This window comes from Trachinotus anak, unplaced genomic scaffold (genome assembly GCF_046630095.1).
Source record: "Trachinotus anak isolate AG129_WGS33_773 ecotype Australia unplaced genomic scaffold, CSIRO_AGI_Tana_v1 ptg000032l, whole genome shotgun sequence".
Taxonomy (NCBI): domain Eukaryota; kingdom Metazoa; phylum Chordata; class Actinopteri; order Carangiformes; family Carangidae; genus Trachinotus; species Trachinotus anak.
The window spans coordinates 9,435,622-9,448,197 of record NW_027273883.1 but is presented as its reverse complement, the minus strand read 5'-3'; the positions used below and the strand labels follow the sequence as shown (position 1 = coordinate 9,448,197).

The following is a 12,576-nucleotide window of genomic DNA, read 5'->3' as shown; positions in this document are numbered from 1 at the left end:
TAAATGGCAACTAAATGTCAGACTTCTGTTCAAGTCCAAGTTCACCTTTATTGTCCTATCTCATTTGCATGCTGAGGAGGGTTGGCAATAGGGAGAGAAAGAAAGATATGGACCGCTGAGGAGAAATGGTCCATTTGGTTAGTTCCACAGCTCTATTATAGCTATCAGTGCCTACAATCTCATAAAACACACCCCTGACTGGTTGCTGGCTTGCAAAACAGGTAGTCTAATTCACAGCACTTACAGCAGCAACCCCATTTGGGCAGTTAGTGTGGAATGGCTCGGCACAGAAAGGCCTTAGCTTGTGAGCCTGATATCTGGGCGTCAGATGGGCAATAGGCAGAAATGGAAAGGCCCTACAGCGAGTGATGGAGCAAACATGGAGGCAGATAAAGCCAGAGTGGGATGTAATTTATGCTCCCAGAAAATGTCCCCAACAAGGCTTTTCAGTGGTTATGGGAGCCAAATTAGATACGGGAAACCATCTATACTTTATACCTTGCCTAACCTTTGGATCATTTCCCAGGGCTGTCTCTTCCTCTGTCGCCTGGCACTTCCCTGTCCTTATTCTCTCTGATGCTGTGTCTTTCTCAACCCTCTGCCCTTTGTCTCATTCTCCCCCGCTCTTTTCTTTATTCTGTCTCATTTTCACTTTCATTCTAGCTTTCATACCAAGTCCTCCTCTTCGCTCTGATTAGGCCTCATCGTGCTTTCTGAAAGGTGCAAGTCTGCGTCTCATGGGAGAGCAGATGGGGCTGCTCTGTTTAAATACTTAATAGAACTTACTGATAGTGCTGATCTGATAGAATTGGGGGGAGATTTGAAACTTAGGTTTCAAAAAGCAGTGACCTCAACTACCCAATTAAAGCCACTTCGCGATCGAGGCGTCTAACAAGTGAAGTGCACGTGCACTGCACAAGTGTCTGAGTGTTGTATTGGTGAACAGTGAAAGCAGTTCTCTAGTCTTCAGTATTTTTGTGTAATCTTGGCATACAGTTTAGAAAATCTTCAGTGAGTCTGACAAAGACTGTTCCCGACGAGAGTGTAGGAGTCTTGAATGTGGAATCAATGTAATTACAAGTCCTGGGAGATGTAATCATTAGAAATGTGAAAATGTGCTCAAGTGCCAACTTTTACACACAAAAATATCATGACGTATGTTTACAAATATGTACAAAATATGTCCTTTAGTTCCAAGATTTTTGCGTTTTTTTTGCTGTGGTTAAAAATAGCTACATATTCAAGTCTGTTCGAGAAGTTCTTTGAACGTAGTTTACCTTTCGAATCAGCTAATGATGCAAAATTATTGCTTGAAATTTCATTTTAAGCACATGTAGAGGTTTAACTGCAAGGTCAGCTATGAAAAAAAATCATCTCTGGTTCTGCCAGTTGTACATTTTCTTCACATTTCCACAAAGCTTCTTTAACCACAGTACTATGAGCATACGTACAATAACACACTACAAGCCTTTGAATGTATCTGCCATTTTATGTACTTGAAAGATGATGTTAATGCAGCCGGTATGAGGCTGTGTGAGACTGGCACTTATATCGTCCTTGCAGCCGAGGAGTTCTTTATGTACTGCAGGCTCAAAGCCATGGGACAAATACATCAGTGATAATATTTGGAAGTATAATTTTTGGCTGTCTGATGCTCTGTTCAGCTCAATTAAATTCAGTTAAACTAACACTAACAGTAGCAGTAGAGTATCTCATAAGCTACTTTGGAACAACATTCAGCAAGAGCAGCTTCAATGACATTGACTCAGGAAATAGACCCTGAATAAAGCTGGAAGAATTAACACCTGTCACACAATTACAACAGCAAGGCAATCTTTTTTTTTTTTTAATCATATGTAATCAAAATTGTTTTTGGAATAGCAGGGCACATGTGAGACTGAACGGGCTGATCATCCAGTCAACTGAGAGGATCCCATCTTGGGACGTAGATGTTAAAGGCACAATTAAGGACTTTGCACAAAGCCAAGCTCCTTGAGTGAAAGCCGAGCGAGTGCCCTCTCAAGGGGACTTGGGGTTTCCGACTGGCTGCTCTGCCTGTTAGAGATGATTTCTATGTTGGATGGCAGCAGACTGTGTTGGGTTATGATTTGGGAATAAAACCACTGAGCAAATGAGCACCATTACCACACAAAAGTGTGCCAAAAAAATCCAGCACCTGTGTGCAGATTTTCCTCCGATAAAGAATAACTTTAATTTACCTACAGCTAATAGCTGATTTGTTGGTTGATTGGATTTTGTAACTGTGTCCACATTTCGTTTTTTTTAATTTTGTTTTTAATTTGCATGCTTGTTAGTATCACAGCCAGTTCCAGCACATGCTCCTGGTTTCAAGTGCTGTAAAAAATATTTTAAATGCAAGTCAAAGGATTAATTAGGTGCTTAGATTGATAGTGTCTCAACCAAACCACCAAAATGATTTGAATATATTCAAATTCAGCCTCTTGCACTTAACTTTAAACTGTTACAAATCACATTTTAGCCTTAAGCCAGAGCTAATGTCTGAAGAAGTTTGTCACATAGATTAGGACATAAATAAGTGTTGCTGCACCACAAAACATAACACAAAATGATGCTTCAGTTAAGCTGCCCCACACAAATTTCAAAGGCAATGTTAAATATCCTTGATCATTGTTCCTTTGCTCAGAGGTTTCCTAGCAGCACCAACAAAAAATCTGGCTAAGGTGGCAACTTTTGCCCTTAATTAGTTAAGAAAAAGCATGTAATGTTTGCCTTCCCTGAGGCCCTCAATGAAATTTGCCTTCATTATAATATTGGTTACAATGATAATTTGCCATAAAGCCACCTTTGAAAAAAACATGTGATTGCCAAGGCCATGCTCTAATGAGAAGCTGTAATAAGCTCTGATCTCATCACTGGGGTTAACAGTGGATTATGCAGAGAGCTTCAAACTATGCTTTTAAAACAGTTAAAGCAGTCACACTGTTAGGGCAGAGAGTAAAACCATCTCCTAAATTAACTCTGCGGTTATCTGACTTTTTAATGTAGAATCACTTCAAAGGAAAAGTGAGGACATTTGCAATAGGAAAAATGTAAAATGTGAGCATTGGTGAGTCATTGCTAATGTGTTTAAAAAGCTTCAAATGTCACTGAGGGCCAATGCTTAGACACAGACAGCTTTAGTTTGTCCAAAGAGACAAACGAGCAACACAGACACACACCTCGCGTGCCATTGAAGAAGAGGGTCTGCCGGCGGGGGTTCTGGATGACCACGATGGATCCATCGTAGTTCTGCAGGCGGCAGGAGATCTGGGCCGTACCTCCCTCCAAGACTGTGACATTCTCCGCCTGCACTGCCTGACAATGAGCTGAGGGAGAGAGAGATGGATGTTAATATGATGATACAGAAGGAGGATGATGGAGAGGAGGAAAAAGAGGGAGAGAAGAGGAGAGGGACAAATGGGAGGAACAGATGCTGAGAAAAAGAGATGTTCAATTTGCACCTCACTTGAGATAGAACCTTTCAAAATAAGGTACTTAAAGCATCTTTCATTTACTTGCTATTCATCATCTGGGCATAACAAGGGAGAAAATAGAGAGAGGGAGGAGGAGTGAGAGATTGAGTGATTGAGTGAGAGAAAAGACACTGAAGGACTCAACAAGTAATAGAGGGTCCTTATGAACAATGTGTTCTTATGATTATAATAAGGATGATTATAAATACTGCCATTTATCTTTTTCATGTGCACAAGCACACACATACAAACAGCTCTATTGCCTCTGGCTTTAACAGAATGCATCAACACACACATTTGAATACATTACGCCTTATTAAATCTCTAAGTGGCTGCCGGTCTTGAATTTAGACACATGGTAGCACACAAACACACACACATGAATGGACACACATAAGCACGGCCACATATGGACCAACACACAAACCCAATCAGATCGCAGCTTGGACTGCTGCACTGTTACCACTTGTGTGTATATTAATAGTCTAAACTGCAGTTTTATCGTATGAGTATGTGATCAACTCAGTGTGAAAAAGCTGGTCAAAGCGGAGCAGTGAGAGCACGGCAGCAGCCTCGAACGCACTTCACACAGTCTTAATGCCGTTTCTCATCCAGGTGCGAGCTAAACCATTTGATTACACTCCATTATCCCGATGTAATGGTTCTTATTACAGGTATTTGGAAAGTGCTGGGGGGGGGGGGGGGGGGGGTGCCATGTGGCGGCTTTGGCTCTCTTCAATGAATAAGCACATACACACAGACACCTTCTTGAACATTTATGCATGTACACATCCTCCAACAAGTACTCCCTCGCAAATGAGGATGCAGACACACACCGAAAATATGAATGCAGACAGTGCGATGGGCACGCTCACAACACGCTCAACAAACTCACTGAAACTTTTTTTTTTTTACATAATCTTTCAAACAAACTTGTCTGGCCCCTAAAACCGATGTTTTTTAGACAAGGGGGCTGAGACACAGCAGGGAGTCTCTTTGATGTTGCTCACAGCCCTAGAGTCAGTAATAAGGAGGTTGATTATGCTCTGGTTGGAGCGCCCTCTGTGTTTGTGGGTCAGTCTGTTGACACGGCACGATTGAGTCACACCTCCCGCTGAGCACAATGGACACCGAACTCCACCGCTTGAATTCAAATGAATATGCAGAGCAATTAGTCATATTACTACAGCCAGGAGTGGAATCTGATTGCCTTGAAGAGAGTACCATCTTGCTGGGCTCCCCGAACTAGTATTTACCAATTTGCATCCTTATTTGCATTCCCTCTCTCCCTGGCAAAGTGTTGGCTGTGGGGAGGATTTAGAGAAAGAACGACATCAATATTGACACATGATGATGAAGCAGGCAATAAGGAGTGCCGATAAAGATGGCGGGAGTAAATATATTTCACTGCTGGGTCTAGCAGAGTCCCTGAGCTCTGTAAAACACCTTCAGAAGGCAAGAGATGCTGTGAGACAAACAGATGGTGGCTGACATAGAAGGAGCTGCTGACTTGACTGCTTTGGGCCAAAATAATGTCTATATCTGCAACTAAGCATCTCCTATGTATCTGTGTGTGCGCATCCGTGTGTGTGTGTGTGTGTGTGCACATGTAATAGGTGGGCATGTGCGTTGGGTGTTCATATGCAGGGGTTGGCATATTGCAATTAAGCTACTTTGACATCATCTGATCCCGCCAACTTCATCCAAATTTAATTCTCCCCTCGATTTTAATCTCTTTTAATGAAATACTCAAAGCCTACATATTCATCATATCAGGGGAAAGAGAGACACAGTGGATATTGAACTCAAGACAGAAAGAAACCACAAGGGGATATAGACAAAGGGGACTCTAATACTCTATGGAACAGAGAAAAAAAAAATCTTGACAATTACCACTAATTGTAGTCATTATTGCTGCCATTCTCTGCATCAATATTGTGATTCATATCAGGGGGCATCAGGGCCTGCCACTGCCATTGCAATTATTTTTCTAATGGCTGTTATTACTCATCACCATGGCAACTGGGCTAGGCCCTTGTTTTTAACAGTGTTAAATGTAATAGTGCTGCAGTGCATCCTGACAAAGTCAGTGCTGCGCCTGTGTGTGATTAGTGACCCGTCAGAACCAAAAGAGAAAGAGGCCTTCAAGTGAGAGCGACTCCAGACAAAGACAGCGGTCAGAAGTTTGCTGCTGGGAGGTAGCCAAAAAAACTACTTAGCTGTCCATTTGTACACCCACTTCTCCTGACAGCTGCCACCCCTTTCAAAGGAAATTAGCTGCAGTGGCGTAGCAGTAAAGTGCAAAGAAAAGCAACAAAGAAAAATAAAGAATTGTCAACTGCTGTTGTGAGTGGGACGACTGGCATCCGCTATCGCCTGCTGAGAGATGCCACCCAGAAACACCTGCTGGCTGCTGGGGGATGATCAATCTGGGCGAAGAGAACAGAGGCATGGGGAGATGGTGGAGGGGGGTGACGGCTCTAACCAGGAAATGATAGCAGGGAGTTAGGAAGTGATGGTTTCGGTATAATAATGCAGCTGGCGGGGGCTGGACGAAATATACGAGAGATGACGCATATTCCTCCAGTCCCGCTCATAACACAGCTGGGTACAGCACTTTAGTTTGACTGTAGGTTTTATAGGCCGCCATTCATATCAAGGCCATGAGTTTGCTCTTCTGATCACCAGCACAGTACAGTGCAGAGAGGGAATGAGAAGGAGGGGGACGGAATCAACCTCTGTGACAGAGGTATTAATCTGGGCCCCATTAAAATCTGGGCCCATAATAAAATACTCCACAAGCGTTGAATTATATTAAGAGAGAATGCTGAGAGCAATCAATACCATGGTAGTGCACTGACAGCTATGATCAAAGGATAAATAAAACAGGAGGGGGAAAAAAACAATCAGCTTCTCTCTCCAACCAAGTGGGGGCAGTATTTCATAGCAGTCAATTGGTGCTTCTTGTCATTTGAAATGCCTCTACCCCCTTCCCACCCCACCCCACCCCCCTGGTGTCAGGCCCTGGAAAAAAAAGGAGCCTTTATTTACTACAGCAATAGAGATCCAAGAAGGGCCATCATTCCAAAATACATAAACAAATAAATAAAAAATAGGCGTGCAAATTCATAAGACAAGGCTGTTCAGGGGCCCGTCCTAATGATCCCGCAATGTGGTTGAGTTATAAGCCGCAGGAGACAGGAGATAGAGGGGCAGAGGGAAGGGATGAAGAGAGGTGTGGAGAGTTAAAAGAGGTGGATTTGGGAGGCAGCCAGGTGGACTGCTGGCTAACCCTTGGTCACGGTAAATTCTAGAAACTGCCTCAGTGGTGCAGGGTTAGCGGGCTGAATTACCGCCTTGCTGTGCCTCTCTCCCTCGGTCTTGCTCTCCCCTTATTTCTCTTCCTCCATGTCTCAGAGTGAAGAGAGGAAAAGACGGAATATAAAAGACGAGTCACATAAGAGAGGAGCTGTCTCCATTTGCCCCAAACAAGCCCCCATGTATCCTTACAGCAGTGCCGTCACTGTCTCCCCATTCATTATCTCTCATTATCTCTCAGTTGGAAGTGGGCCAAGAGCTTGTGTTTTCTTTGCATGCTGGCCATGGATTTTTACAAGGGAATCGATGCAGGAGACTACAATGCACAACCCCTTATGTTATTACTGTTTTAATTAAAACAATAACAGCGAATCATAGTTTCCACTCTTCTGGGGTCATCCACTGGCAACTTCTGCATCTCTTCCCATTTGGATGTGCATTTTTCCCGTTATCTTCCGAGTCCGCCAGACGAGCCGGTTTCCATGGTATGTATGCAAATGAAGTCTGCAATGTTTATGTGTGTGAACGTGTGTGTATGTGTGTGTGTGTTTGCACTAACACTTGCTCCAGGTTAATCACAGAGTTTTGCAGTGTACTGACTCTATGAAATAGCTGACTTTGAGGTTCTTCTCCTCCATACCTCCCTCTGCAGACCCACAACTCTCCCCCATTCCCTCTCCCCCTTTCTCTTCCCAGTCTAAAATTATCACTCCATCTCTCTCAGGGAGCCAGAGCTCTGCCAATCAAATCCAGTGCAAAGAAAAAATGCTCCCTCTATAAATAATACATAATCCTTTACAAATCTCGCTCTCGTCTCTCTCATTACCTTCGTTCTGTCACTTTCCCCTGTCCTCCTTTTCTTCCCTCTCCTTTGCTCTGCCTTTCCTCTTATTTTTTTGTGCATACTGCCCCCACCTCCCTCGTTTCCACTTAGTCCACAACTCATAATTCTCTCCTCCCACTGCCTTCATGTCTAATCTCATTCTCACCATCTCCCTCTTTCTCTTTTTATTTAAACCCGCAGTCTCTCCATCCCTCTCCACCCCACCTTCTGCCTGATCTAATCCTTGATTCCTCCTCCTTTCATCAGTTCCTTCTCCTTTTTTTCCTGTCCTCTTCCTCCTCCTCTTCACCCTTATCTTTTATTGCATCGTTCATCATGCATCTTCCTCATCAGAGCTGTCCTAAAGATCCCCTCTCCTCTCTTCTTCTCTCACAGGCCTCAGGAGGATTGTTACAACTCTGTAGCTTGCCGTCTCTTCACTCCTGTCCCTCCTTCTTCTTTCTTAGTTTTTTCTCCCTTTTGCAATAGTTTCCTTCCAAGCCGCAATACGCTTTCATTCCCCTTGCAATCTCTGTCTCATTCTTCCTCTTTTTGTGACTCAGTGGGAATCTTTTCCTGCCTCTCTGCTGGTTCTATCTCCCCACTCTCCTTCGCTAAATGTGATTTGTTCTGCAGCTCAAGTCTGCAGCATAATCACGCTGTTTTTATAGTGTGCTGGGAGAGCGGAAGAGAGGGAGCAAAGGAAAGACAGGGGAAAAAAGTACGAGGGGTGAATGGGAAAAGAGGACAAAACAAATGAGTGGAGTGGGGGACTCATTTTTTCCTCCCTCTTTCATCTTCTCCTCTACTTTTGCTTCTTTTAATTGCCTGTCATAAAGCTCAACCCACTTTCTACTTTCTATCCCTCTCTTTCTCTCTCTCTCTCTCTCTCTGTCTGTCTTCCTTTATCTCTCTCTCTCTCTTTTTGGCAAGAACTTCAGACCTACTCTCATCCAACTCTCTCTCCATCGCCCACTGGTGTACTGTGAGCACTGCACTGCTAATCAGCAAAATCAGCATAAAATTGTCTCTTCTCACTCTTGACCTCACATTAGGAACATTAACTTTCATTTATTTACATATTTCACATGCTACTTCTGACCACTCTGACTTTGCTCCCCAGTCACGCCGTATCCATCCTCGGCATTGATATCTGTTGTCTTCCTCCTCCCCTCGCTCTTGCATCTCTCCTTTTGACCTTCGCATCTTTATGTCTCTCCAGCCCTTCGGTGTATTTCAATCACCTCGTCCCTCTCTTGCCCCATCCCCTCTTCTTCCCTCTCCCGCTGCATTGCATCTCCCTGAGCGCTCTTCTCTCATCTTGTCCACCCATCCCATTACTCTTTCTACTCTCTTATTCACCTCTTCTTACCCTTCACAAACCACCGTCTTCTCCTCTCTTTCCTTTCTTCTCCCTTTCCCCTCGTTTTCTGTCAGCCAAAGCTGGTTAGCTCTATCTACTGTGCAGCATTTTATGGCCCGGGTCTGTCACAGCCTTAACAACCCTGCAACAATGGCCACCACACACACCCCAACAGCGGCTTAAAGGAAATTTACAGGGCTATTACGCGACGGCTACCACACTGGAGATTCACCGCAGCCAAAAGCACTGGTTTTAACACCCCTTCAAAATCCACCACATGGCAGTCTTCCCTTTGGTGTGTATCTCGTACACACTTTGTGCGAGTGAGAAGCTGATCAATGCTTGTGTATGTGGCCGAGAGGAAATATACAGGCGTGTGTGTCTGCTTGTGTGAACTGGTGTTAAATGTGTATGGGAGAGTATATGTGTGTGCACATTCAAGGCCCCAACACAAAACTGCCCTACTGGCATGAATTACATAACCACGCTGACTGCCAAGACACAAAATCATTCTTTCTCTGTATCCCTCACTCCCCTATTGTCACCCCCACCCAGCATCCCCCACAACATCCGACAAAACACAATGTCCTTCTGTTGATCTAATATGCAAGAAAACCCCAAAAAAACAAAAACAAAAAAAAAAAAAAAAACAGTACTGAATTGAGATTTTGGCTGGCACAGAGGAGAAGGCACTGTGCGCAGTGGTACTACGCTTGTTTACCAATGAGCAGCAGGGAAAGAACATCTTCCTGTATTAAATACATAATAATAATGACAGGCGGTATTAATAGCAACAAGCAACTCTGCCAGTGATCCCGCTCCACTTTGTGCACTGCTTTTTTCCCACCATCTCTGCCTCGTGTTCAGTCAATCTCATGACTCTTGGTTTCAGTTCTTAACCTCATGCAGCTCTTTTTTAGACCCTGTCCCTTGTTTCATCTCTGTACCCCTCCCTTCCATCGCTGTCTTTCTTGAACAAATACACACAGACTGTATTGTTCTCTGTCTCACTGTTTCTCTCTCTCTCTCTCTCTCTCTCTGCTGCTCCCTCCCTCTCTCACATACAGTACAAGCCTCTATCTGGTCCAGTCCTTTTTTCCTTGTGCCAGAACGTCTCTCTCTTTCTCTCTCAACATATATTGGTCTCTTCCACTGCACTTTACCCCCCATTCTCTTTCTATTCAACAACCTCTCCATTTGACTGGCTATATCTCTACCACTCTGGGGTCCAACTTTCTTTTATTAGGTTCTTCAGAGGAAAGCTGGGAAAAAGGCCTCAGCCAGTTTCTTTCTCTACTTTCATTCACGACTGTTTCCCTCTAAAGTCCTTTGGTCCGAGCGTCTCTTCTCTTTCTCTGCCTGGTTTCTCATTCCCCAGTCCTTTCATCTCCTGGGTATACACTCCTGTCTTCAAATTTGCTCCATTCTTAGCACATCTTAATTACCAATTCTAACTTAATTACCAACATTTTGAACAATTCATCTCATTTCATGATTCCATCATGAGCTATTCTTCCCCTGGTCATTTGCTGGCCACTGCACTGGATCTCTTTCTGTATCAGTTTACACCAATTAGTATCATATTCACAATTGTGTTCTCTTTTTGTATAACAGAAGCATCCAATTACAGCGTTTAGAGGTATATCTGCAGGGAGTTAAAATTAAAAGAACAAAGAGCTTCTTCTTAATTGCCACATCTTGGCTATAAGAAACGAGTGCATACATGTGAACATTATGTGCTTGTTTCCCTCACTTATTTGATGTGTAATGACAACTGGGTTCCCCTCTTGAATCAATACTGCACATCTCATTTAATCTTTATGTGTGTGTATGTGCATGTGAGTGTTCAAGTGTGCATGACTTACGAGTGATGCAGAGCAGGACCAGGACCAGGCTGCGCAGGGCCAGAGAGAAGGGGCCAGGGAGGAGGCGGCAAAGGACAGAGCTCTGGACAGGCCTCATTGTGTATTGAGAGGCTGTGTGTGTATGTGTGAACGTGTGTGTGTGGATGTGCACTTTTGATCAATGGGTCCTCTGTGACCCTGCCTGCACTGCTACAGACAAACTAGTCCACACACACACAAACACACACACACACAGATTTGTTCTCTGCAATGCTGCAGGCACGTGCACACACTAACTGCCCAGCTTTACTTCAGTGCAATCAGACAGAAGTTGTTGTTTGAGGACAACGCTTTAAGAAAGGACTCCTATGTGCTACACTGCATCACAACACATGCAAAGAAACTGGTTTAGCTGCAAAGCGACACGGAACTGAACAGTAGCGAGGCCCTGAACGAAATACACAGATGTCTGGCCAGAGCTAGCGATTTAGACACTCCATCACAATGCACACAGAAATGAGCTTAGAGCAACAAAATGTTCCACTATTGACTTTAGCACCATGTGCGGCTTAGAAATAACTTACAACATGCAGTGTCTTAAATCCATACAGTGCAGAAGCTTTGCTCCTACAAAGCAGTGCAGGAGCTCAGTCCCATCTAAGCAAAATGATAACAAAGCAAACACAGCAAGGGTAGCTATTTTCTACCACAGTGCTCTGAGCCTTCTATGACCAAAGCCCAAGACCCTTGGATCAATAAGCCGGAAAAACCAATACCCAATGTGACCAAAGCAGACCTCCAATACTTTACTATTTACCAGCAGGGGTATTCAGTAATAGCCGCTACAGTATGCAACTAACCAAACAAGGGACTACTTCATTAACTGATCATCTCCACACTGCAGTGTCAAACTCAGACCTAGTTCTGAGCTCCAAGTGCCCTAACAACCAGCCGCACAACTAACCACAACAACAAATAGACTGCTTTGTCTGCTGTAGGTCAAACCGCACTGCTCAAAAGAACAGAAAACATCAATAACACTATATTTCAATCAGATACAGGCCGGGAAACCGTCTCACCAAGTAAGTCGAGTTTTATCTCCACTGATGTTGACTGAATGCTAACGTTTGAAATAGAGCTACCTACATTACCGTGCCCTCGAGGACAGAAAAATCTGGGGCAACAATGTTCATTCAGATAAAAACAGATTGTATTTTTAATGAGTCAGACAAGGTTTTCAGCACTTCTCACCCGACAAAACCGGCAGGCGGAAGTCAGCGTTCCTTTGAGTGATAACTGAACCGGGCAGGCCTCTGGAGAGAGGAAGACACCATCTTACTGCAAGTCTTCTGGAGATAGCTAAGGTTAAATAAAATCCATTTAGCTCGAGTGTCGCTCTATAAAGACAGAGAGTGGAAGTGTCTGCTCTGTGTAGAATAACCAACTGGAAAGAGGTTGAGCAAACTGCAGTAATACGCTTTAGTTTCTGATATTACTTCTTTTCCGGTCTGCTATTTTACTCCAGGGACTAGCACATTATTCTCACAAGGTGTCTACCGTTATTCGCTTGAATGCCAGAGCTCTTTGGATCCGCTATCATGTATACACTGCAGCGTAAACGGACAGTGATTTTACGTGGTAATTTCAGACTCCTCAGAATAATCACAGGCTATCAGACAGTATAATCGTGCAGCATCGACCTGCCTAACTCTTCCTTTCCAACATGCTCCACTG

General features: G+C 43.9%; 2 protein-coding genes across 25 annotated transcripts in view; both read right to left on the bottom strand.

Annotated features, from left to right (window-relative positions):
* Positions 1–12,576, bottom strand: part of rps19 (ribosomal protein S19) — a 249,818-nt gene that overhangs the window by 39,960 nt on the left and 197,282 nt on the right. The window contains exon 1 of one of the 18 annotated variants that reach the window (XM_071468616.1): positions 3,140–3,145. The exons of the other annotated variants lie outside the window; for them this stretch is intronic. The gene's annotated coding sequence lies outside the window, so the exon portion shown is untranslated. Of the gene's footprint in view, positions 1–3,139; positions 3,146–12,576 lie in introns of those variants that run through there. 18 annotated transcript variants of the gene reach the window in all.
* cadm4 (cell adhesion molecule 4) overlaps positions 1–12,576 on the bottom strand; it is a 144,438-nt gene that overhangs the window by 27,386 nt on the left and 104,476 nt on the right. For 3 of the 7 annotated variants that reach the window (XM_071468598.1, XM_071468601.1, XM_071468604.1), the window contains exon 2: positions 3,201–3,347. In XM_071468598.1, the coding sequence (XP_071324699.1) occupies positions 3,201–3,347 (147 nt within the window). Of the gene's footprint in view, positions 1–3,200; positions 3,348–10,863; positions 12,079–12,576 lie in introns of those variants that run through there. The other 4 variants (XM_071468599.1, XM_071468602.1, XM_071468597.1 and 1 more) reach the window with 4 other exon arrangements.